A 27,511-nucleotide genomic window follows, 5' to 3' on the forward strand; every position below is an offset into this window, starting at 1 on the left:
TGAGCTGAAGGTAGATTTCCATATACCTACTCTCTGACCCCACGCATACAGAGATATACCCTGTACCCTCTGCCCTTCCCATTGCCAACATCCCCACCAGAGTGGTACATTTGGTACAACTGATGAGCCTAAACTGACACATTGTTGTCATCCTGAGTCTATATTGTACATGTGCTTCACTTGCGGTATTGTGCATTCTATGGACTTGACTAAAACAAGGTTTTCCACAGATACTGGTTAATTCAGTATTCTACAATCTCACAAGTAATGGAGTTTTACATTTTCGTATTTCCAAATAAGTACAGATACAAGTGGCATTTGAACCAGGGCTTAGTGTTGGCATTCTCTTATGACAACTGAGAGACTTCACAGGGATGCACGAATTACTCCACATCCACCATCGCCAATGTACCCGTGGTCAGATGGTAATTCTTTGAAAACGGCTTTAAGTCTTCTAGTGAATACATGACCACAGCTCTGAAGTTCTATTCCATGTAGCAAGGGGCTTATAGTTCTTCAGGAGTATTGTCTACCTCCGGTTTGGGTTGGAACTCTAACATGACAGGGAACGTTTTGTTCATTGAGAAGGTGAAATGTGTCCTGTGACGAGGAGAGCTCTAATACTTTCAGTGTCTTCTTCACTCAATGCTCATTGTCCCACTAGCTATGGTAATAAACCATGTTTTTCCAGCAAAATAATCAGAGATTAGCTTTTATTTAATGAGCTCCCCCAGACAGTTCATACTGCAAATATGATTGCTCGCGTAGCCTGCAGACCAAGCAGAGTGTGATTCCTTAATTCCATTACCTAACCTTTGGACCAGCCCCTTACACTGTTGTGAAGAACTAGCCTTCTTCTCAATATTTCTGCTGTTCTTACCCCCCCACCCCTACCCCTCCTTTCTGCTAGCACAGTGGCCTCACTGGCTTAACGTAATGACGATGGCGTATAGAAGCAGAATCCGCAGGCCAGCTGGATGAACGTCCCAGTTCGGGTCTGAGAGAGCTGCCTGGTCAAGTACAAAATTAGAGGTGGAAAAGGGCTGTGAAATAACCCCATCCCCTCGGCAGCCAGCGCCAGCGCATTCCTACAGTGAGCGCTTGGGCAGGGCCAGCCCTCAACGACTTCACCACCATGCCTTCTTTCTCATGCTCTGTTTGGGAGATGGGGCTGTCTCTTCAGTTTTCCTTTTTCCCTTGGTTAAGTTTTTAGACTAGAATTTTATTTGACCAGTGTTACTCCATTTCCCTCAGCTACAGCAACCCCCTGAAATAGGCGGTTTTCAAAGAGTCAATAAGAATGTGCAGAAAACATTTAAAGCACTTTGCTAACCCAGCCATTCCAGCAACGCCTATATTCAGAGTAATGTGGTGTGGCGGAGAGCAGACACACACGGCCATTGAAGGTAGAAGCCCCCGGGTTAAAATTATAGTTCTACTTAATTGGGGGATTTATTATTGTTGTTTTCAGTGACTGTTATGTATTAAATGCTTTCTGTGGGCCAGGTACTATGAAAAGTACTATCCAAAAATTCTGCTAGAAGATGTGTGAAATTGGTACTATCATCTCTATTTTAGAATTTAAAATTTAGTAATTAAGAGTGCAAGGTATTGGGTTAAGTTGCCTGATTAAAATGCCAGCTCTGTTCTTTACTAGCACTGGGACCTTGTGCCTATCATTTAACCTCTCTATGCCCAGTATTTTTCACCTGTAAAGTGGAGGTGATAATAATGACTGCCTTGTAAGCTATTTTGAGGAGTAAATGTTTTAATACCTATGAACTTATCAGGTTAGTGCCTTGGCATGAAGCAAGCACTTAAACGTAAGCAATGTTGTTCAAAGGCACATAACATACAAATTTAAACTCTGGTCAGTTCCATTCCATAGCCCATCCAAATTATTAACCATTAGAATACAGTGGCTTGGTCAGGACATTTAACCTGACTATGCTTCAGTGGACAGTGGAGATAACACCATATCTCCTGCGTGGCCACTGTGAGGACTCAATTACAATAATGTAGGTCAAGATACTATTACAGCCTGACCAGGCAGTGGCGCAGTGGATAGAGCATTGGACTGGGATGCGGAAGACCCAGGTTCAAGACCCCAAGGTCGCCAGCTTGAGCCCGGGCTTATCTGGTTTGAGCAAAAGCTCACCAGCTTGAGCCCAAGGTCGCTGGCTCGAGCAAGGGGTTACTCAGTCTGCTGAAGGCCCACGATCAAGGCACATATGAGAAAGCAATCAATGAACAACTAAGGTGTTGCAACGCGCAACGAAAAACTAATGATTGATGCTTCTCATCTCTCTGTTCCTGTCTGTCTGTCTGTCTCTGTCTATCCTTCTCTCTCTCTCCCTGTCTGAAAAAAAAAAAGATACTATTATAGAACATGGCCCAAAGCTGTGGATAATCAGTGACAGTGAATTCATTATATCCCTACATCTACATCTCTGGACTATCTGTATGTATATCTGTGTGTGTGTGTGTGTGTGTGTGTGTGTGTGTGTATCTTTACAATGAATAGCTGTGTAGCCAAGTACTTACTCCTAAATGCTTCTCACAATATTGGAACTTCAAAATGGTTCAAAGTGTATTTTTATAAGTTTACTTTCATTTAAAAAAAAATGGATGGCTGTTTTTAAATAAGATAATTAAAAACAGTTTTTTTTCTAATAAGGTTTTATTTTATATCTTTAATGTTCTAGTGGTTTTAAGTATGCCTTTTCTGGATTTTTAAAAATACCTCAACCAATGTTTTAAAAATGCCTAAATACTTTTTGTTTCACAAATACAGATTGACCATAATTTCAATTTTTATATTACCGAGAGAAGAGACAATTACAACCTAACAGGAAATGGGAAATGTTATGATACGTTTTTGCTGTTGTGCTTTTTTCTTTTCTTTCTTTTTTTTTTGGTGTGTGTGAGAAAGGGTGTGATGTCATTCTGTCTCCACCCCCTGTGAGTAAGCCCACGGCACAGCTAAGTGCAGCCGCCCGCCTCTGTCACTGGGAGACAGTCCACTTAAATGCAGCTCCAGGGTTGCGGGACACCCACCAGCATCAGTCCCCGTGTGAGGTGGCCAATGCAACATGCTCTCCAGCTTGAGGTATCTACTTCTCTGTGGAAGTATTGCTCTAGCCCTGGGAAATGCACAGAAATTGCCAAAAGGCAAGTAGCTCTGATATTTTGTGTTTTAAAAGTAATTTTTAAGAGATACTCGTTTTTCAATGTTGATGCTAAATGTGATCTGCTTTACCAGATGGGGGGAATAGAGTTATATGATAGAGAGTCAAAGATCAAATGTATGCAGGAGTTGCTTAAACTTTTATTCACCCCCCCTTTGCTATTTACTTTTCAATTAGATATCTTTATTGTAAAAATGCAAACCAACTTATTAAGCTTAGCAGATGTTCACAGAAGCTTGAATGGTATAATTTCAAACTCAGTATTTGTATATTGAGTCAAATTGTATAGAGGGGTATTGTAGTCTGTTCGAAAGAGTAGTTTGGTATTTTTATCCTCCTTCCCAGAGACTATACCAGTATTATCTAAAGGTTTTAAAGAAGCTGATTACAAAGCCTTGAATCTTTGGTGAAAACCTCATGCATACCAGTGAAGTGGAGGTGGAAGGTTTCTAGGCATGGCACATCGGATCACGTGCTAATTCATAGACACTTCTCCCCAGTGGAGTCCGGACAAGGGTTTGATCTGCTGGACAGAACACTCCCCACTTTCCTGGCTGAAGTGCTCTCATTTTAGTGTCGGTATTTTGTTTACAAATGTCAGCAGAAAAAAAAAATGAAAATTTCAAAATTTAGACCCTAAAAACAATCTCTTGAGCCCATCAGCACTAAAACAAGAGTTTTTCTCTCTCCTTTCTTTGAACGTAAATGTTACATGTACTTTTTTTTGTTGTTGTTGCTCCTTTGCGAAGGCACTTTTCTAAGCCAACTCCAGGTCTGTGAAGGCTTTTTATGGTTGCAGACTGCTGTCGTCAGCAGGATTATGAAAAACAGGCTGAAACTTACCATACAGTTACAATGGAAAATATTGGAGGTAATGCAGAGCCACAGGCTCGTCAGAAACCTGGTGTGTCTAGAGTCAGAAAGAAAGGTTGTTAGTGTTGGAATCTCCCAAGTGTCTTCCCTCAGGTCCTCTCTGGGGATTGTTTGCTCCAAGATCACCTAGTCCCACGTGAAAACTGTTCCTCCGTGTGTTAAGTGAAAGTTGAATCTAGAGTTTGTGAAGGGCTGAAGAGTTTGGCCGGTTGATATTTTACAGGATCATGTAAAAAGCAAGAAAAAGGGCAAAGCAAATCTTCTCAACTCTGATTGGATAATTAGGCAAAGAAAAATCAAATCAAGTACACACTATTAGATTTTTATCTTCTGTCAAGAATTTTGTTCTTTGATCACAGTAAAAGTGTTTTCATAAATCAATTATGAGCCGCAGACATTCAGAATTAATTTTTCCTGCTGCTGAAATGTTTAATGGGGACACACCATTTGAGAGGAATCTAGGGGTTTTCTCAGGCTAAATTTTTACCTTGGTTTTACTTAACCTTATATTTGCTGTACAGGGATGATAACCAAAATTTTGTTACTGGAGACTTCTACAAATTCTAAGTGCTTTATTATCATGTTCTCATCACTAAATACCAATCTCTTAACACAATTTTCCTTTATTTGTTATGGTAAAAAAAAAATTGTCAAAAAAGCCACAAAACTTTTGTGTAGTTCATTGATTATACTTTAACCTGAAGTATTTTTTATCCAGACTTCTCTCATAACTTTTGAAAATACCCATAGTTTTGGTAATATTATAAAATAAATGGATGTCTCATCTGTAATGCTATATACAAATGTACTGCTCACAAAAATTAGGGGATATTTTATCACTTCATATTCATTTTGAAAAATAACCTAATTTTTGTGAGCAGTATATTTTTATTATGAAAGCTACCGAGGAACTATTTTTTTTTTTTTTTGCTGAAGTTATCTTTTTCAAACTGTATTTCAGGAATAGGTGTACTGTCCCCAAAAGGGAGTTGGGGTGGGCATCTGATCTCCACCAATAACCTGGGATGAACTTCTTTGTCTGCTTTTGGAGAGTCACAATCAAGATGAGAATTTTACAGGTTCTGAAAACTTCTTAGTTAAGAAACCTGTCCAGATTTTTTTAACCTATTGTTTCCCAAACTCATTTGACTAAGAAAATGCTTTTCTAGTGGAATAGCTGTTAATTTCTTGCCAGGAGCTATCTTTCAACAGAACACATTTGGGGAAATGCTGAACTAAACAAGAAAAGGAAAGGGATAACACCTTTTTCTTCTTCCTTTCTACTTTAGAGTCAGTTAGATATCATTTGTGATTTAAGAAAAGGGTAAAATTTTGGAGGTAGAAAGGACACTAGTGATCGCCTAGTCTAGTAGTTCCCAGACCTTTGGGTTTACGAACCAGTTAAAATACATACGTATGTTTAATATCAGAGTCTTATTACTGAGAGCATACTTGAATTTTGCCATATAACTATGTGAAGTGGGAGTCCTGCTTGGATAGCTCAGTTAGTTGGAACATCATCCTGAGGTGCAGAGGTTACCAGTTTGATCCCTGGTCAGGGCACATACAGGAACAGATGTATGTTCCTGTCTCTCTCTCTGTAAAAAAAAAAAAAAAAAAAAAATCAATCAATGAAAGAAGATGACAAATGGGGAAAAATACCCATTGTTCATAAAAACAAACCACTTTAATAGATTTTTAAAAATAACTACATTTATACAAATATATCCATTGTTCTTGTCTTTCTCCTATAACCACAGACTAAGAAACTTCATCACAGGCCAACATTTAGTAACTACTGACCTAGCGTAACCATGGATTTTACAAACGAAGATGACCAGGGACAGGGAGGTTTAGTCACTTTCCCACATTGATGGCAGAACCAGAACTGGGTCCTGGGCTTCTGACTTAAAATTATGTTCTATTTGTTTTCTTTGAACATATGTACCCTGATTTATTAATGTCACCCCATTATTATTATTATTATTATTATTATTGTATTTTTCTGAAGCTGGAAATGGGGAGAGATAGTCAGACAGACTCCCGCATGCGCCCGACCGGGATCCACCCGGCACGCCCACCAGGGGCAACGCTCTGCCCACCAGGGGGCGATGCTCTGCCCCTCCGGGGCGTCGCTCTGTCACGACCAGAGCCACTCTAGCACCTGGGCCAGCGGCCAAGGAGCCATCCCCAGCGCCTGGGCCATCTTTGCTCCAATGGAGCCCTGGCTGCGGGAGGGGAAGAGAGAGACAGAGAGGAAGGAGGGGGGGTGGAGAAGCAAATGGGTGCTTCTCCTATGTGCCCTGGCTGGGAATCGAACCCGGGTCCCCCGCACGCCAGGCCGATGCTCTACTGCTGAGCCAACTGGCCAGGGCCCACCCCATTATTATTAATAACAAAAATAAATTATGTTCTATTTGAAATATATAATATGTAGTTGGTTATTTACCAGAAAATAACATTTTATAAGAAATCACTTATTGTATGTCTTATACCTATTTGCATATTTAGCCACATATGTTCTTATAAGAAATAAATTAAAAAGGTCCTGCTGCTTTTTAAAAGCTTAATGTTAGAGACTATTATTAATAGACTTCTCCTCTCTACTTCTTAATGACTATATTCTTTGGCAAATCGTTGACCTTTGCTAAGTTTCAGTTTTCTCATCTGCAAAATGGGAATAATGTTAATAATCTCATAGTATTACAGAATTAAATCAGAAAAGAGTTACAAAGCTTTTAATAAAGCATCTGACATATAACAAGTATTCATTCAATAAATATTTATTGGCTCACAGAAAAATGGGTCAATATTGAAAAAATATGAATACCAAATGATGTGTGTGAGTTTGTGTCCAAATTGTCAGATAAATAAATCTATTGGAGTGTAGAAAATGTGGTGACAAGTTCTTGGCAGGCAGGTGGGGCAAGGGAGTAAGTGTTGCTGCACAATGAGAGAAGGCCTCTACACATTCCAGCCTGACCATTGTCAACAGTGATCGTCTAGTTCAAACTTTTCTCTAAGAAAAGAGGTGCAGATTTTCTAAGGATATCTGCACCTTTGCCTTAGGGTTTGCTTTCCCCTGGGGATTGGAAAGGCTTCATGGAGCTTCTAGGAGAGATCCTCTTGAACTTGTTTTTCAGGAGGAGAAAAAAAAACTATAACACACAAGCCTTAGAGAAGAATTACCACACTGTTTTATACCTTTGAAATCCCCTGTCTTCCAGCTGCTTCTCAGAATCTTTATTCTTGGCACCATAGGACTTCTTCTCCCTGGAGTATAGGCGAAAATGAAAACCACAGAGAACACCATATAGCGAAGGGAGCCAACAAAAGCTCATAATGAGACAGGAGGGGCTTGACACACCTCTTTGCAGAAAATCCTGTGGAATCAGCCAGAAGGCAAAGGCTGCTATTTGTAGCCAACTCTATCAGTCCTCCTGAGGCACACAGAAGGAAAGCCACAGAGGAACATTGAAGATATAAGTGTAATCAGATGGCCCGAAGGTTTGAGGCTCTTGGGTGTGACTCTTGGCATGTGGCAGAGGAGAGAGGCATCTGGCTCTTTGCCACAGGTCCTTACCTGACAAGGTGGAAATCTCTGACTCCAAGTACAAAGCACATAGGGAGAAAGGATAATAATAACTTATCATAGGTAACATTCTTTGAGCTCATATGGTTGTGGTAATTTAGGGCTAAATATTTTTAACATGGAAAATGTAAATCCTCGAAGCTTTCTGTAAGGCCAGGAGCCGCCATCGTGGCCATTCACATGCAGGTTCCCATTGGATTCGGGCAGACGATAAAGAAATGGCGGAGTCAGAGGACGGGGGGCCATCCTATTTATTGGTGTCTCACCAAGACAGGCAAACCACAAAAGAAGACAAGGGAAAAGCAGAAAACCAGCTCTTCCCATGAAGGGCAAGGGATCAGGGAAGCCCCTGCAATTGTGATAGCAGGAACTGTGTGTCCAAGCTCCTGGTCTGTCCCACTTTATAGTGTAGAAAACCAAAATCCCTTAATCCAATATACAAACAAGGAAGTCTCCGATACAAAGTCACCCATCCAAGGCATAATTGGATTCCTCATGAGAGTGCACCACCCAGATAATACGATCATTCAAGGGTGTGGGGAAAAGCTTAGTCCCAAAACCAAACCCCAGGCTACAACGACCTGGCCTGCTTATAGCCTGTCCCCCACACCCAATATAAGTCACAAGCGAGCAAACATATATATCACATTTACAAACTTATTTGACCAACATTCCACCCCTTTTGCTCGCTTTACAATCTAAACCACAGGCATCTTCCATGATGGTCACTGTGCAAGGAGTAGGATACATTGCATAAACAGAAATAGTACCAACTACAGCAATAGGATTAACAGATCAAAAACTAAGGGCGAAATGAGAGAGCTGTCAGTGGCACCAAGAGAGGCAAATCTTTTCCCTCTGGCAGAATACAGGCCAGAGTTTTGTCTGCAGACAGCACCGTAGCTGGCACCAGAGGCCGCCCTGAGTGGGCATACCAAACCTTATTGGCCAATACACCAGCATCTGCTGGTTCTATGTGTAGTAAGATAGGGGAACTCATTATTGGCCATAAAGAAATTACAAAGGTGCCCTTCAAAATGCTGTCCCCTTGAGCACTCAAGGGATAATACACTTCTACCTTAGGTGGCCAGGTGCTGGTTGCCCAAGGAGTTAACTGGAGGTCCACCTCTAACCCCTTTCCCCATGGTGCCAACAAGGCCACCCATCTCAGATGGGGGGCCTGTACAGTCCAGGGCCAAGTCCATTGAAGCCGTTGTCCTTTAAGAAGGGCTGTTGGAGCAGGCAAGAGCACGTTGCCCTGCTGTCCGAAACCTGGCTTGAGTAAAATGTCCTTGGTGCGTATCTGCAACTGAATAGGGGCAGCTGTCCGATGCAGGAGGGCCTCTACTGGAGCTGGGCTTCCCCGTCGAGGTCGCTCATTCAAAATCCGAAGTACTGTCCATAAGCGGCGTGTCCATCCAGTAAGAGAGCCGGTGCCCCCCTCCTGTCGCAGTCCCTGCTTTAAGAGTCCATTATAACGCTCAATGATACCAGCAGCCTGGGGGTGGTAGGGAACATGGTACTTCCAGTCCACCCCCAGCTTTTGAGCCCATTGCCTCACCGTTGAACCAGTGAAGTGGGTACCATTGTCACTTTCAAGGACCAGCGGTCGCCCGTATGCAGCACTCAGGCGGTCCAGAGCCTGTATGACTGCCCTCTGGTCAGGGTTACGAGCGGGGTAAGCAGCAAGCAGCCCGGTGGCAGTATCTACACAAGTGACTGCATACTGGTACCCTTCTGACTTTGGTAAGGGTCCAATGATGTCTATCTGCCATCGTGTCAGTGGGACATGACCCCTCTGGATCTGTCCAGGTGACACCAGTGGTCTCCGAGGGTGTTCCTTGGAACATACTGCACATTGCTCACAGGCTGCAAGTACCTCTGCATAGGACACAGGCAAGTTCCAAGCCTTAACCTTAGCCCACATAGTTTTCTGTCCTGCATGGAGCAGGCGCCGGTGGAGCCACTGTGCCACATCACCTGCAGGGGCAGTCTCCAACCATCGCACCCTTGCCAACGTATCTGCCTCATCATTCCCAGGATGGGCTAGAGGGGCATGCCCTGTGACATGATATACTGTCACCTGCTTCTGGTGTCCTATTTCCCATAAGTCCTGCCACATGGCCTGACCCCATAATGGACGGTGCATTACCATCCACTGGTTAATGTGCCAAGTAGCAATCCAAAGGGTCAGTCCACGATAGACAGCCCAACTGTCAGTACAGATCACCAGAGGTGAAGGTTCATTATGGGCAACTAGTCAAACAGCTCTTAATTCTGCCCATTGGCTGCTTTGGCCTGTACCTGTGTCCATCCAAATAGTCTCAGTGGCCGGATGGAAGGCGATAGCCGTCCATTTGGCAGGTTGGCCCCTGCTGGAACCATCAGTATACCAGGCATCTTCGGGGATGGGCACCCGCCCCTCCTGGTAGGGACTGACCTCAGGTTCTGCCTCCTGAGCCCCAGTTGCACCTGACTCTAAAGTCGCATAGGTGACTGGACCCAAGACTTCCTGCAGTTCTGCCCTCAATGGGCTGGTGCTAAGAGCACAGCGTTGTTGCAGATAGGCACCCCACTTGGCCAGGGTAGACATTTGGGCCATACCACTACGTGGTTTAGTTGCCCAATCTCTCACCCATCCAGCTATAGGGTATGTTGTTTTGACTGTAACTGGTGTTGTGGTTGTAATACTCTCAGTTGCCAGGAGGGCAGCATACACAGCTGCCAGCTGCTTCTCTACCAATGAGTAACGAACTTCAGCACCTTTCCACAATTGGGACCAAAATCCAATAGGTTGCCGTAGGCGCTCTGTCCGCTGCCACAAGCCCCATCCAAACCCCTCCGAGGTTACATGAACATCCAGCTCACAGGGCCTGGCAGGATCAAACACATTCAAGGCCTGTGCCACCTTGACAGCTCTCTTAGCAGCTGCAAATGAACCTTGCGCCTGCTCAGTCCAATCCCAGCGAACCCCCTTTCGAATAAGGTTGTACAAGGGGCGTAGTAACTGAGCCAAATGCGGTATAAATGCTCGCCAATACCCCAACAAACCTAAGAATTCCTGTAACTGTTTTACCGTAGTGGGCACGGGGTAGGCTTGAATCTTATCTATAACTGCGTCAGGGATAACTTTTGTCTTACCCGACCAGACAACTCCCAAGAATTTAACAGATAACCCAGGTCCTTGTAATTTGTTCTCGTTAACTGCCCAGCCACATGCTTTCAAATGGGATAGCAGGGTAGGGACTGCTTGCTCCAATTCTGAAAGAGAATCACTAGTTAGCATAATATCATCAATATAATGGTACATGCGGACTACCTCTGGCTGTTTCCATTTAGCCAGTTCAGCAGCCACCAGCCCATGGCACAAGGTGGGGCTATGCAAATAGCCCTGGGGTAACACTGTAAAGGTCCATTGTCTCCCTTCCCAACTGAAGGCAAATTGGTCTTGACTCTCTGCGGCTATATCAATAGAGAAAAAAGCATTGGCCAAGTCTGCCACAAAGTGGTATGTCCCCAACTCATGGCTTAGCCGATCCATCATGTTAGCTATTGAAGGAACAGCAGTGTGCAAAGGGGGAACAACTTTATTAAGTTCCCTGTAATCTACTGTCATTCTCCAGGTTCCATCTGCTTTGCGCACAGGCCATACTGGGGAGTTGTAAGGACTGTGTGCTGGCCGGATGATCCCCACCTTTTCTAGTTCAAGGATTGTCCCTGTGACTTCTTCACAACCACCTGGCAGGCGGTACTGCTTGGTGTTAGTCACACACCGAGGGACGGGTAATTGCAAAGGGGAATGTGATGTGTGTCCCCGCAATACTGCCTTCACAACCCTGATCCGCAGCCGGAACTCCCCAGCTGTAGTTTCCAACCACAGTCCTTGCAAGACATCTACCCCCAAAATATATTCAGGAATAGGAGATACATACACCTTATATGGCTTAGGAGGCAGTCTCCCTATCCCCAATGGAATAGTTATTGGCTTCACTTGAACAGTTTGGCCCCCATAACCGTCAATGGCCACTGGGGTCCCAGCAAACCGCTCTGGGTTTCCATAGAGAAGGGAACATTCTGCACCTGTATCCACCAAGGCCAACACCTGTTGTACATTGGAAGGGGACCAGTGGATAGCCAGTTCCACATGTGGCCTCCGGTCCCCGCCCATCCCCGTTAGACGGGTCCCTCGGCCTTTTTCCTATTCAAACTGGTACAGTGGGTCTTGGGAGTTCCCCTCTCCCTCAGCCGTCTCTATCATATAATCTTGTAACCGAGCTGTGCGCGCACCAAACGTTTTATTGGTAGCTGCTGGGGCCTTTCGTCTCAGTGGCTGGAACTTCTGTTCTGGTTTAAGCTGCCGCCAAAGCTCCAAAAGAATTTTATTAGACTGGCCATCCAATTTCCCCTTATCTGCTCCAGCCGCAATCAAGTCTACCCACATCTGTGTTCGGGTAACCTTTACAAGCCCGTTTCCCTTGTTAGTTGGGGGGGAAACATAGGCAGCAGCCCTCACTGCTTTATGATCCCGAGCGGCCTCCAGCTCTCCCAAATCTGCTACCATCTGTGTAACTGCATTGATGGGCTGCCCCACATAGGGGCCCAGGATAGCCACAAGTGACCCAAAAAGGGCTGACGGGGCGCTAGCAAGGACAAATTCCCTCATTTTGGCCGTAAACACTTCCTCGTCTGGCCCACGAGATCCAGGGTTGAAAACAGCATTCTTCATACCTAGTTCTCGAAGGACCTTTACTAACTCACTGTAGCACTGCCACCGACTCATTGCCCCCGGCAGTTCTCCAGCATTCTGCCAGACCATACGAATGGCAGCCATCACCCATTCTAATAGGGTATGGTCTCCTGGGTTGCCATGGCAGTTCTGAAGACGCTGCCTCAAGGAAGAGTGTGTGGTAATGGCGGCCAATTTCTCCATCTCTGTTCCGGAGAGCATGATGCCATCCACCCCTATATCCCATAATCGTAGTAACCAGGCTACCAGGGATTCAGTAGGTTTCTGCCTAAATTGTGCCCCCAACTCCATCAGCTCTGCCTGGGTATAGGGCCGGACCACAGAGTGTTCCATTACCTGGGCTGGAGGCTGTGGCTGCCCCTGAGGGACTCTTTGTTGCTGGGTTTTTACCTTCTTGGCGACAACTGGTCGGGCTCTCAGTGTGCGTATGGCAGCTTCAGCCTGAGCCTTCTCATCCTCAGAAGAGGAGTCGCAAGCGCCTTCTCCCACTGACTCAAAGCCAATCCACCGGCACGGATGCTGCTGCTCCTTTGGTGACCGTTTAGGCTCCTGTGGCTGCTGGCTTTTGGCCAGAAGCGAGACTCGAGCTCTTGAATCCGCAGTTGTTTCTCCAACAACTGCTGGTGAACACGTTCAACTTCCAGGGTAAACTGCAACTCGCGAACCCGTAATTCCTTCTCCAGTGCTCGCTCCAATTCCAGCCTTTTCTGCCGTTCTATTTTCAATTCATACTGAAGCTTTTGACCTCGGGCAGTTTCCTCTTGAGTAAAAAACATGTAGCCCATGGCCCCTAAAAGGACAGCCATGGGGAGCCAGAGCAGCAACCAGTACTCTATCCCACCCATCAAGGGTGGTGGCTCCATACCAATCTCTGAATCCTGCCGGAAACTACGCCAGTTGTAAGGCCAGGAGCCGCCATCGTGGCCATTCACATGCAGGTTCCCATTGGATTCGGGCAGACGATAAAGAAATGGCGGAGTCAGAGGACGGGGGGCCATCCTATTTATTGGTGTCTCACCAAGACAGGCAAACCACAAAAGAAGACAAGGGAAAAGCAGAAAACCAGCTCTTCCCATGAAGGGCAAGGGATCAGGGAAGCCCCTGCAATTGTGATAGCAGGAACTGTGTGTCCAAGCTCCCGGTCTGTCCCACTTTATAGTGTAGAAAACCAAAATCCCTTAATCCAATATACAAACAAGGAAGTCTCCGATACAAAGTCACCCATCCAAGGCATAATTGGATTCCTCATGAGAGTGCACCACCCAGATAATACGATCATTCAAGGGTGTGGGGAAAAGCTTAGTCCCAAAACCAAACCCCAGGCTACAACGACCTGGCCTGCTTATAGCCTGTCCCCCACACCCAATATAAGTCACAAGCGAGCAAACATATATATCACATTTACAAACTTATTTGACCAACACTTTCCTATGAAGCGGGTGTTTTACTATTCTTATATTATAGAGCATAAAATTGTGTGCCTCAGAGTTGTTTAAGTGATTTGCTCTAAGTCACACAGCCGGTAAGTGGCAAATGACTATACCCTTAATTTCTATGTAGTAGCAGTTTCCTGCTGTATGTAAAGATATGTTAATTTGTTCAAGTAACAAATTTTAGTCTGTGTATATGCAGAGCAACAGAGGCTGGGAAGACAGCTCAGGACCATCTTCAGGGACCTGACCAGTTAATGGAAGAGACAGGGAGGCAAAGGCATGATTACAATAAAGTGACATCATAATTGCCTTATCTGGGGGGGAGTACAAATAGCTTCCAGAATGAATGGAAAAACTCAACTGTCACAGAGAACCAAGAATTATAAGAGAATATGGCACCCAAGTAGAGGCCTAGAAGACACATTCATTTTGCAGCAAAGCAGAATGGCTAAGAGGTGAAAGGCCTTTCAAAAAGGGATTAAACATAGGGCCAGACCCTGACAACAGCCTGGGGCCAGAGTTCAGTAGGTGTTAAAGTACTCAGAGGGGAAGCCAAGACTAAGAAGTCCACTTAGGATACAACTTTGTCTTCCTTGTCTCAATCTACCCTGGCTCACCAAGATTGATTACAAAGAGGCAATAGAAGTCTATCTTTGGAGAGAAGGGCTCCTAACACTTGCTCTGTAAACTTTTCCAACCACTCAGCTGGGGTCTGGCTCTCACTCTCCACAAAGCCCTCCCAACCTCACTTTGACAATGTATCGCTCCAAGGACCCAGTCCATTTCTTCAAAGGGTGACTGATTCTTGTGAGGGGATAGAGAGTATTTCTTTCATTTTAGGGCAGGGAGGTTGTAGTGGAGAAAAAAACAGTGAAGAGTAAAAATAAACCTACTAGGCGAGGTTCTGCTATTATTTAAGTAATATATATTTATGTATTGGTAGGATGATATTAAAGAGTATACCAGAAAAAAATGGTTTTAGTCTTAAAAGAAAACAAGTTTGAAAACCATAGAGAATCATTTTAGCATCTTAAAGTTTCTTGGCAGTTTTATTGATTTGTTTGCCTATTCAGGCGCTATTTATTGAGTATCTACTAGGTAACACTAAGATCCTGTCCATGTAATAAAAAAAACTTGTATTAAGAATGTAAAAATTAAGAAAGGGGAGGGGGAGGGGGAGGGGGAGGGGCACAAAGAAAACTAGATAGAAGATGACAGAGGACAATCTGACTTTGGGTGATGGGTATGCAACAGAATTGAATGACAATATAACCTAGACATGTTTTCTTTGAATATATGTACCCTGATTTATTGATGTCACCCCATTAAAATTAATAAAAATTTATTTATTAAAAAAAAGAATGTAAAAATTGATCAAGTAAAATTTGTTTTGGTACTAAGACTATCATGTTTAGAACTGAAGGTTTAAAAACAAGGTTGCCCTGTTTAATTATACAGTTACTTGTTTACTGTATTAATGAAAAGATAGTTAAAATGTTTTTGGAGGTCAATGGCAGTTGACATTGTGTCTAAAACAAAAATGAGGGAGGACCATTCAGGAGATGTGACCAACCATTCTGTCTGGGTCACCATTCTCAGAATGACTTCCCTCTTGCCTGTTTCCTGATTGTCATTTATAAAAGTAGGTATAAACTAAAGAATATGGAAAGTAAGTAGATTAACTTAATAAAAGTGATCTAAGAATAACTGTAAAATTAAAAAATAAATAGGATAATCTAATGTGAGAGATTACTAGAATAGTAAAGTAAAAATGTAAAACTAGGGCCTGACCTCTGATGGTGCAGTGGATAAAGTGTCAACCTGGAATGCTGAGGTCACTGGTTTGAAACCCTGGGCTTGCCTGGTCAAGGCACATATGGGAGTTGATGCTTCCTGCTGCTTCCCCCCCCCCCCTTTCTCTATCTCTTGCTCTCTAGCTCCTCTCTAAAATGAATAAATAAAAGTCTAAAAAAATAGTAAAAATAAATGGTATCACCTAAAGAAGATATGCTTAAGAAAAGGTTTAAATGCATAGTATATCCTGTTAAAATAATGTTTAAAGAATATGATAATAGGCCCTAGATGTCTCAAGTTCAGTTCCAGGACAAGGCACACAGGAGAAGCAACCATCTGCTTCCCCCTTCCCTCTCCCCCTTCTTTCTCTCTTCCCTCCTGCAGTCAGTGGCTCAATTGGTATGAGCCATGGTCCTGGGCACTGAGGATAACTCCATTGGAGCACCATAGGCTCAGGTGCTAAAAATAGTTTGGTATTCAAGCATTGGTCCTGGATGGGGTTGCTGGGTGGATACCAGTTGGGGTATGTATGGGAGTCTGCCTAACTATCTTCCCTCCTCTCACCTAAAAAAAAAAAAGAGATAATAATTAACCATATTATTATATATCACGCATGATGTTTGATGGTAAATGTTTATATAAATTACTTCACTTTATTCTTATGCCTACCAAATATATATTATTATTATCTCCATTTTACAGATGAGGCAATAAGCCTAAGGAGTATGTTATCTATTGCTGCATAATAAATTACTATAGGCCCTGGCCGGTTGGCTCAGTGGTAGAGCGTCGGCCTAGCGTGCGGAGGACCCGGGTTCGATTCCCGGCCAGGGCACACAGGAGAAGCACCCATTTGCTTCTCCGCCGCGCTTTCCTCTCTGTCTCTCTCTTCCCCTCCCGCAGCCAAGGCTCCATTGGAGCAAAAGATGGCCCGGGCGCTTGGGGATGGCTCTGTGGCCTCTGCCTCAGGCGCTAGAGTGGCTCTGGTCGCAACATGGCGACACCCAGGATGGGCAGAGCATCGCCCCCTGGTGGGCAGAGCGTCGCCCCATGGTGGGCGTGCCGGGTGGATCCCGGTCGGGCGCATGCGGGAGTCTGTCTGACTGTCTCTCCCTGTTTCCAGCTTCAGAAAAATGAAAAAAAAAAAAAAATTACTATAAATTTAGCAGCTTACAACAACACAGTTATTATTTCAGAGATTCTGGGGATAACAGTCTGAGTCTGGCTTAGCAGGTCTTTTCCCTGACGGTCTCTCACAAGTCTATAGCAAAGGCATTAGCCAGGACTGGGGTCTCATTTGAAGGCTTGACTGGGAAAGGCTCCACTCCCAAGTCTTATGGTTGTTGATACAATTCAGTTCATTGACAGTTGTTAGTTTGAGGGCCTTATTTCTGCACCAGCCATTGACCAGAGGTCACCTAAGTTCTTTGTCACATGGGCCTCTCTACTATGGTACTTGCTTCATCAGAGTGTACAAGTCCAGATGAGTCTACAGGCAAGATGGAAATTATAATCTCATATAGCTCAAGCATGGACATGATAGGCCAAGTCTTTTGCCATACTCTGTTGGTTACAAGAAATTCACAGGTCCTGTCACACAAGGTGATTACAGAGAAAGTAGATGCAGGAGGAGGGGATTATGAGGGGTTACTTTAGGGTCTACCCATAACAAAATGGGCAATGGCTGCTGGAAGTCACATGGATAGAAAGCGATATAGTGGAACTATAAATAGATTTCAGAGAATACGTTGGCTGAAACATTAATACCCTATCCACTTCCCATTGAATAGACCTTTTAGTGGCAGATGCCCAGTAAGAAACAGTCAATTTGACCCCCTACATCAGGGGTCCCCAAACTTTTTACACAGGGGGCCAGTTCACTGTCCCTCAGACCATTGGAGGGCCGGACTATAAAAAAACTATGAACAAATCTCTATGCACACTGCACATATCTTATTTTAAAGTAAAAAAACAAAACAGAAAAAATACAATATTTAAAATAAATAACAAGTAAATTTAAATCAACAAACTGACCAGTATTTCAATGGGAACTATGGGCCTGCTTTTGGCTAATGAGGTGGTAAATGTCTGGTTCCATATTTGTCACTGCTAGCCGTAACAAGTGATAAGACGTGCTTCCGAAGCTTCCGCATGCGTCCCGCATCACTGGAAGTAGTACTGTACGTGAGCGACGCAGCATTTTGCCGCACCGCCACATATAGTACTCCAGGAGTACAGGATGCGGATGCTCTCACTGACCACCAATGAAAGAGGTGCCCCTTCTGGAAGTGCGGCCGGGGGCCGGATAAATGGCCTCAGGGGGCCGCATGCAGCCCGCGGGCTGTAGTTTGGGGACCCCTGCCCTACGTGGTTGGAGTTTATTCTAGGAAATCCCTGAGAATTGAGATAAACATCTTAACAGTGCAAAGATTCAAGGTAAAAAGCACCTAATTTGGATCTTATTTTCTGTATGAAAGGATCCATTCAAAGAATAAAGAGTCTAGAAATAAACCCACAAAAGTAAACTGGTTACCAGGGGGAGGGGGACAAGGGGACAAAGGGAAAAGGGATAGATGATCGGGTTGGAGGAAGGATGTAAAGAGGGACAAAAACAGTGTCATGGTGCACTTTTGACCGGTCACAGGAAAGCAAGAAAAAAAGATAGAAATGTGAAATCTGCACCAAATAAAAGGAAAGCTCTCCCAGTTTCATACCTATTCAGTGCAGTTCGATGTGGGTTCATGCACAGATTTTTTAGGGCTCCTTAGGTAGCTATCCCGTATAGCCTCTACAGACTTGTCACTGACTGATGGCCTACCAGAACGGGGTTTCTCCACCAAACTGCTGGTTTCCTTCAACTGCTTATCCCACCGAGTAATGTTATTCCTATGTGGTGGCTCTTTGTTATAAATGCGCAGATATTCACGTTGCACTTTGGTCACGGATTTGAATTTAGTGAGCCACAGAACACACTGAACTTTCCTCTGTACCATCCACATCTCGACTGGCATGGCCGTGGGCTGCTCCACTATATACATGGTGTTACATCATCATCTGCACATGCGCACATGCTGCCACATCATCCTACAGAAACTGGGAGGGTTTTCCTTTTATTTGGTGCAGATTTAACATTTCTATCATCTTTTGTTGCTTTCATGTGACCGGTCAAAAGCGTACCATGACTTTATGGACACACTGTATAAGGTGATAGAAAATGATTTGACTTTGGGTGATGGGTATACAACATAGTCAACAGTTCAAATGCTATAGAAATGTTTACCCGAAACCTGTGTACTCTTATCAAAGTCACCCTGTTAAAGTTAATTTTCTAAATAAAATAAATAAAAAAAAAGAAAGAAACTTACATTTATATGGGCAAATAATTTTTAACAAAGGAACCAAAAACATACAGTGGAGAAAAGAAAGCCTCTTTAATAAATGGTGTTGGAAAAATTGGAAAGTCACATGCAAAAGATTGAAGCTAGACTATAGTGTATCCCCATGTACCAACATTAATTCAAAATGGGTCAAAAACATAATATAAGGTCTGAAAAAGAAATTACATAGAAGAAAACATAGGTACTATGCTTATGTATCTTGGTCTTAGAGTGAATTTTATGAATATAATCCCAAAAGGAAGGGAAGTAAAGGAAAAAATAAATTAATGGGACTATATCAAACTAAAATGCTTCTGCACAGCAAAGAAACCACCAACAAAACGAAAAGGCAACCAACCAAATGGGAGAAGACATTTGCAAACAATAGCCCCAATAAAAGGTTAATATCCAAAATGTATAAAGAGCTCATATAACTCAACATCAAACAAGCAACATTCCAATTAAAAAATGGGGAGAGGACTCGAACAGTCAATTTTCTCAAAAAGGCATACAAATGCTAATAGATATATGAAAAGATGTTCAACTCCACTAGCTACTAGGAAAATGCAGATCAAAACTACAATGAGATACTACCTTACACCTGTTAGGATGGCTATGATCAACAAGACAGGTAATAAGTGTTGCAGAGGTTGTGGGAAAAAAGGAACCCTCATTCACCACTGGTAAAAATGTAAACTGGTATAACCACTTTGTAAGCCAGTATGGAGGCTCCTCAAAAAATAAAGAATAGAGTTACCATATGACCCAGCTATTTCTCTTCCAGGTATCTACCCAAAGAATTTGATAACATTCATTTATTCACAAAGATATACACACCCCTATGTTCATTGCAGCATTACTCAGAGTGGTCAAGACATGGAAATAACCAGTGTCCTCTGATAGAGGATTGGACAGAGAAGACATGGAACATATATAGAATACTACTGAGCCATAAGAAGAGATGAAATATGGCCATTTGTGACAACATGGACGGATCTTGACAGTATTTTGTTAAGCAAAATAAGTAAGACAAAAAAGTTAAGAACCACATGATTTCACTCATTTGTGGCATATAAAACTGAAAGCAACAAATGAACAAACAAGGAAAACAAGTAAACAAGAACTTGTAGACACAGACAACAATATGGTGGTTACCAGAGAAAAAGTCGTGGGGGTAGTAAAAGGCTAAAAGGGGTTAAATATATGGTGACAGAAGATTTGACTTTGGGTGGTGAGCATGCAATGCAGCATACAGATGATGTATCATAGAATTGTACACCCAAAACCTATATAATCTTCTTAACTAATGTCACCCCAATAAATTTAATAAAAATAAAAATCAGTCAATGTCTAGATCTCTCTGCTGATTTCCTCTCTGGTACATCACGTATGGAAAAAGATATCCCATGTAGAGAAATATGCAAAGTTAATTTCTTCCAAAAAGAAACTCTGTCTTTCTTTGTAAGAATCAGATACCACCATCTCTCAAATAGAAAGAGAAAATAAAAGACAAAGTGAAAGTTTTCTTTAACAAAGTTTATAAATATGAAGCAATTAGCACCTACGAAGTTGATGGTACAGTTCCCATAAGGATGTGCTTCCAAAACGTTTGTGAGTTGCTATAAGGTCAAATTAAATTTGTGTTTGGAGGAAGAAAGTATACTTTCATTAGTGAGTGTGATGGAGATAGCTCAAAAAGTTAAAAGAGCTTTTTTTATATCCTTTTTATTGTCAATAAAACAATTCTTCCATAGGCTCTAGGAATCAAAACACAAGATTTAGGTTATACACAGAATATATTCTTAACATGACGCCCAGAAGCTTAATACTAGAATATCCTTCGGGTTCTTTACCTCAAGCCTACAGTCTCCTCTTGTGTTGGGATGGTCCGAAGGACTAGGAGGTACATAATAAGAAGGGTAGTAAACTTCAAGGTCTTGGGCTACTTTGTGAAAAGTTCTGTGGACAGACAGGTTGAATCAGGACTTACTGTGCTGTTTATAATGTTAGCTTGGGCTTCCCACCAAAAACCTTCCACAGCAAGATTCTGAGTGTGTTTTAGGTTTCCCCAATCTAACAAAACCCTGACTTGTGTACTCCCAGTGATTTTGATAAAAATTGGGGGCCTTGAAGCCAGTCTGAGGATCTTAGGTCCTCTTGGTACAGCAAGCGCCCCCTTCCGTTCCCCATGGAGGTCTGAAAGGAGACAAGATGTGTAGCTCCTTTAGAATGTCCGTGAGCATCCTCTAGTCATGATCTATATATCGAAAGGCCACACATAATAAAACCAGACTGAATCCACCCACTCCAAGCAACTTCTGTAAGGTTGGAAATTAATTTTAGAGAAAATTGAGGTTTAATTCAAGCCTCACCTGTCCAGCAATTCAATGTTTTCTTTAAAAATAGGTTTAGTTGTGAGTACAGATACTATAACATCTATCCCAAGATTTATAACCCTCTCTGAACGTTAGAATAAATGAAACTTTCAAAAGTATCAGTACTGGTCTCAGTTATGAATTTATTCATCTGAGGTGGGGGAGTTTTAAAAATTCCTCGGGCGATTCCAATATAGCTGGAGTTTTTGAAAATTTGTATAAGTGCTTGACAAATCTTTTTATGACTACATAGTAAAATTTTTAGAAGTTGCAAGTAAGTTATTTTGCTATTTAAGTTTTAATATAAATTTAAAGGTAATATTTATTTATTTATTTATTTATTTATTTATTTGCTACTTTGTTCCAGGATTTTAAAACATGATTTGAAAATATTTTGAGAATTTCTTCTTAAGCTATATGAAGTAAAGATATATTTATAATTGAGATTAACATTTGTTTTTGGTGTTACAACTGCTAATCTCTAGTTTTACAAAATCTGAGAAGCCAGATCTGAGAAGCTATGGCAAATCATATTTTTCAGGACTGGACTCATATTTGTTTGTTCTGTCATTCAATTAACAATTTTAAAAATTATTATATTAGGACTACAAAGATAAGTAAGACATTGCCTGCCTTCAAGGAGTTTGAAATTAGTTGTATTTAAAACTACTTGGTTACATAAAAGTAATTTTCTTTTAGATAAAACCGCTCGTGTCTTAATTCTTCAACAAAAATTTGCAGGAGTTAAGCTATTCCATTGTATAGTCATGCACTAGCTTTAAGTGATAGATACATGAAAAAAAATGAATTCATGTAACACATTAAAAAATAAATTAAAAAAGCAGCCAATGATCTCAGTCAATGCAAATTATCAAATTTAAACAGACATTCAATGAATTTCCCTATTCAGAAGGTCCAAGTCATTTGAAATGCCTTTGGAAACGGTTCCTTTAGTTGTACATGTTGCTATATACACTCCAGCTCATCTTATTTCTATTTTATGTTAAGAAAAATTTGTGAGGCCCTGGCCGGTTGGCTCAGCGGTAGAGCGTCGGCCTGGCGTGCGGGAGTCCCTGGTTCGATTCCCAGCCAGGGCACACAGGAGAAGCGCCCATCTACTTCTCCACCCCTCCCCCTCTCCTTCCTCTCTGTCTCTCTCTTCCCCTCCCGCAGCGAGGCTCCATTGGAGCAAAGATGGCCCGGGCACTGAGGATGGCTCTGTGGCCTCTGCCTCAGGTGCTAGAGTGGCTCTGGATGCGACAGAGCGATGCCCCGGAGGGGCAGAGCATCGCCCCCTGGTGGGCAGAGCATCGCCCCCTGGTGGGCGTGCCGGGTGGATCCCGGTCGGGCGCATGCGGGAGTCTGTCTGACTGGCTCCCCGTTTCCGGCTTTGGAAAAATGGAAAAAAAAATTTTTTGTGAGCATGTAGGATGGTTTATAATCTGAAACATATTCTGTCATGTCTCCAGCGCAACTAAAGGTCTCTCCTCTCGCGGAGGAGAACAAACCCTTGTTAGGACATAGCTTGGAGGTTACTCTGCTTCCCACCAGTTACAAAGTAGAGTTCCAGGTTTCCTTTCTCTTTAAATGCCATCCTTTGATTTTCCCATTCTGTTAGCAGATCAGAAAATACTCTGGTTTTCCGAGGGCGCTGCTGAGAGTCCACTGTATGCGCATTTGTGGGCGTGCAGGACTGAACAGGCTTCCCTTCTCTCAGAGCAGAAGATTCTGTCATTGAAAGAGAGGGCTTGGGGTGGCTGCCAAAGTCACGCTGGCGAGAACTCTGGAATTCAGACCTGCTACAGATATGCTGGCAGGGGATGCAGGACAGTTTGCTTCTCCTTTCACTTTCCCGAACGGAGTTAGAGCCGTCTCTAGCCAGGAAGTTTAGGACAAGGTATCGGATAATCTGAAGAACAGCCCCTCCCTTCCTGTCCTCGATTGTCCTCTTCAAATACCCGACTAATCTTGTTGTCACAGAATGATTCCCTAATTACTCTCATTTTTACTAGAATTAGAAGATCTTCTCCCATTGAGGTTGACTGTAACCTGTACTTTCATTATGAATTGGAAAGATAAATGTTGGAAAATAGCAATAGGGGTTAGTGCAGGGGTAGTCAACCTTTTTATACCTACCGCCCACTTTTGTATCTCTGTTAGTAGTAAAATTTTCTAACCGCCCACTGGTTCCACATAATGGTGATTTATAAAGTAGGGAAGTACTTTACTTTATAAAATTTATAAAGCAGAGTTACAGCAAGTTAAAGCATATGATGATAATTACTTACCAAGTATTTTATGTAGGATTTTTGCTAAGTTTGGCAGAATAAATCTTTATAAAACAACTTACTCTAGTTAAATCTGTCTTTTTATTTATACGTTGGTTGTTCCGCTACCTCCCATCATGAAAGCTGGAACGCCCACTAGTGGGTGGTAGGGACCAGGTTGACTACCACTGGGTTAGTGGATAAAGTCCAGAAATAAATATGAACCTGGGCACATGCCCTGACCTCTCTCAACATCAGATTTTCTTCCTTGACAAAAGGGAATAATAAAAATAACAGTTTTCTGTTATTTTAGAGTCCACTAATAAATATCAGGGTGACTTTAATGGATTTCTCTTAGTAACTTTCTTAACCTAAGAGGAAATGTGAGAACCAGACACATTTTTCTTTAATTAAAAAAAAAAAATTTCAATTACAAGTGACATTCAATATTATATTATTTTCAGGTGTCCATTATATGGTTAGACATTTATACAACTTATGAAGTGATCCTGACACATTTTAAAACTCTTGACTTGCTGTGGCAGCTACGGATCTAGACCCTCTGGTCTCCTGGACACTTCCTGAAAGACACTGAGCTAAAGGAACATGGTCGCTGGACGCTCCTGTGTACCGTTGCTGGGCCTGTGTTGTGTCAGCCTCACACTGACACAGGGACTCGGAGAGGAGCCATGGCACTGTGGATTTTTTTAAACATAATTCTTGCTATCAGCATTCAGCTCCTATTCCTAGTCCAACTCTCCCAGAACAGATTTACCTTTTATAGTGAAATATTTGGGAGTACAAGTCATGGTCTTTGGTCATTATTTTCTCCACATATTCTTGAGATGCACTTCTGTGTAGCCCTGGAAGCCTGCTGCAGTCTGTCTGCTGAATCTCAGGTCCTGCGTTGGTCTGATCAGGTGACTGGTGGAGATTCTTTTTCCCACCCTCCCTCTTTTTATTCCTAACTCTTTGTCTTCAGCCTCTTTCTCTCTCTCTTTCCCTCATTCTTCCTTCCTTTCCTCTTTTTTTCTTCTCTTCACAGCATTAGAGCGTACAGAACATTCTCCTGGCTTCCACCCCAGTCTCCACTGCTGGCCACTTTGGCCCTGGTTCTTGCCTTACAGCTGACTCTTCATCTGTTTGGATTCAGCAGAAATCATGTCCTTGGAAGACAATGCACAACTTACTTTATTTATTTTTCAAAGCAGGAGTGGGTGTTTCTATGTCATGCTAAATGTTTCACATGATTGAAAATATCATGGGTTCTCACTCATTTATCTTGGTATCAGCAAGCTTGCAAAAAGCATAAATTTACATTCATCTGATAAGCTTTGTGCTTATCAGATTGCACAAACCATAACTATATACTAATACTATTGTTCATTCATTTTGAATATGGCATAAATTACTATGTCCCTAGAAGTATGACAACAACATATGCATGATAAAAGCCAGAAATTACGGTGCTATTTAGTAAGGTCACTTTTTTTTTTATTTGTTCCTGGATTTTTGTTCCATTGTTACTGTAGGAGTTCTTCAATATTTTTAAGAACTTAAGAGTTTTCAAGTGGCTCATTGAGTTGGATCTTTAGTTCAAATGCCATGTTTTTCTTCATTTGACTAGTAGCCAACATTTCTGTGAAACCAAGTTTCTGTGTCAAGTATCCCCTATGACATTTGAGCCTCTAATTGGCAGCTGGATCACAGTTGCAGGCATCTATCACCATTTCAACATACCAGCATCCCTCTTTGATTTATATTTCTTTGGTGCACCTTTTTCTTTACTGTACTCAACAGATGACTTCCAAATTTTCCTCCTACTCTTTCCTCCTACATTTTTCTGGTTTCATATCTTCTTAAAGTTCTGATCTTGTGTTTAGAAGACTCCATTATATATGCCTTAGAAACTATGTATTCAACCAGCTTTTAGTCTTTTTGTACCATACCAACAGCGACAACAACTAGTGAAAAAATATATGTTGGGAGCCTAAACAGCTAAACAGCTGTGTTAAGCTTGCTCACTTGTACTTTGCTTAATTACTGCATGAGCACATGGCAACACCACGTGTGTACAGTCTATGTAACCCTACTGGTGCTTGCCCTCAGTGTGGATTGCAGATTGCCTGCCCACCATTGTGAGGGGCTATTTTTGTTGTTTGTTCACCTGCTGCCATGAGAAGCAGTTTTTTCCTGCCTGTTTTCTCATCCTCCATTGAGAGACTCTATTAAATGTTAATGGCCCAACACTGTCCAGCTCCACAGTTCTTTTATCATCTGCCCAAATCCAATGTGGCTTCTGCCACTGGCATGATATACAAGTATAAAGTTAGGTTTTCAGATTCAAGTATGTGTGCTTATACATGTGTGTGCCATTCTGCATTGTGCTGGTTCTCTTTATAATACAAATTAAAAAAAAGAAATATGAAACAGGTGAAAGTGCTAGAAACAGATTAAATTTGGTGTGATGAACCATTAATTTTTGATTAATCAACATGCTGGCATTACTATGGTTTAGGGTTCTGTTCTTACATAGAATAATCTAGTTGCCAAACTCCTTTTTTTAAAAACAGATTTTATTTATTGATTTTATGGAGAGAGGATGAGGGGGAGGGGAAACGAGACATATCGACTTATAGTTGCTTCTCTTCAGTTGTTTGCTGATTGCTTGTCATATGTGCCTTGAACAAGCAAACCCAGAGTTTCGAACGGACAACCTCAGCATTTCAGGTGGATGCTTTATCCATTGTACCATCACAGGTCAATATAAAATCTTTCACTAGAGAAAGTGATTATTTTTATTTTCCTATTTGGGGAACAGTAACTCAAATTTTAAAATACTGATATTACAACTGAATCACCAGAATGACTAATAAAAATATCCTTGAATCATTTAAAAATTAGTCACAGAGATGTAAAAAACAGCACCAGAAATATAGTCAGTAATATTATAATAATTCTGTATGATGTCAGGTGGGTCCTAGCTTATTGTGGTGATCCCATTGTAAGGTATATAAATGTCTAATCACTATGCTGTACACCTAAAACTATTATAATATTGTATGTCAACTATAATTTTAAAATAAATTTTAATTAACATTTTTTTAAAGGAGCAATACTTTATTCTCTGGGTTAATCAAAATTCCTTTTCCATATACTCTTGGCAAGAAACTCTACATTCATAATTTTTCAATGTCAGTACTTTTTCAAATACTCTCAGGTGCCTTTATCAGCTGTTTACAAAAAACACCATTTAGTCTTACAATCTCCAAAAGTTGTCCGCTGAATTGCATTATATAACACTTAATCAGCCATTTAATACGAGCATCTGTTTTCACTTATGTCAGAAAATTAAGACAACAAATATTTACTTTAGCATTTTCCAAAGTCATCTTAACCTATGACTCACATGTCATCTATAAGGTTTTTGTGGTATCCCAGAAATATTCATTTCAAATATTCCTTTTCATGGCCAGAGGTTCAAAAGCCAGGAAAGGACCACACACAGGAGGTAACACTACATAAGCATCCTGTATATTATGTTTTAAAATAATTTAAAAGGTACTAAAGGATAAATGTCAACAGAGTCAAGATCTTTTTAGGGATATATCTTTCTAGGAATGTCCTTATTTTGTGAGAAATTTCTGTTTCTTTTTTTTTTTTTTAAGAGGAGAAGCATGTACACTCGTTTATCTGCTTTGAATCTGAAGTCTTTCTCCCACCTACCGTTTTTCCTTTATAGCACTTGCAACCTACATCCATTTACAGGGCCTGGTTGCGGACGATGATGAGATGGTAACTGGAAAGGAAGCCTCTGTGCTTTGTCTAACAAACCTGGAGATAATAATTCCCAAACTAGATCGCA

At 42.0% G+C, this 27,511-nt stretch overlaps 1 protein-coding gene across 4 annotated transcripts in view; it reads left to right on the forward strand.

The window, feature by feature from the left end:
• The first annotated feature begins 3,016 nt into the window (after positions 1-3,016).
• ABI3BP (ABI family member 3 binding protein) overlaps positions 3,017-27,511 on the forward strand; it is a 266,245-nt gene continuing 241,750 nt past the window's right edge. For all 4 annotated transcript variants that reach the window (XM_066348013.1, XM_066348014.1, XM_066348015.1 and 1 more), the window contains exon 1: positions 3,017-3,171. In XM_066348013.1, the coding sequence (XP_066204110.1) occupies positions 3,093-3,171 (79 nt within the window). In that variant the 5' untranslated portion in view covers positions 3,017-3,092. The remainder of the gene's footprint in view (positions 3,172-27,511) is intronic.

Source organism: Saccopteryx leptura, chromosome 8 (assembly GCF_036850995.1).
Source record: "Saccopteryx leptura isolate mSacLep1 chromosome 8, mSacLep1_pri_phased_curated, whole genome shotgun sequence".
NCBI lineage: Eukaryota > Metazoa > Chordata > Mammalia > Chiroptera > Emballonuridae > Saccopteryx > Saccopteryx leptura.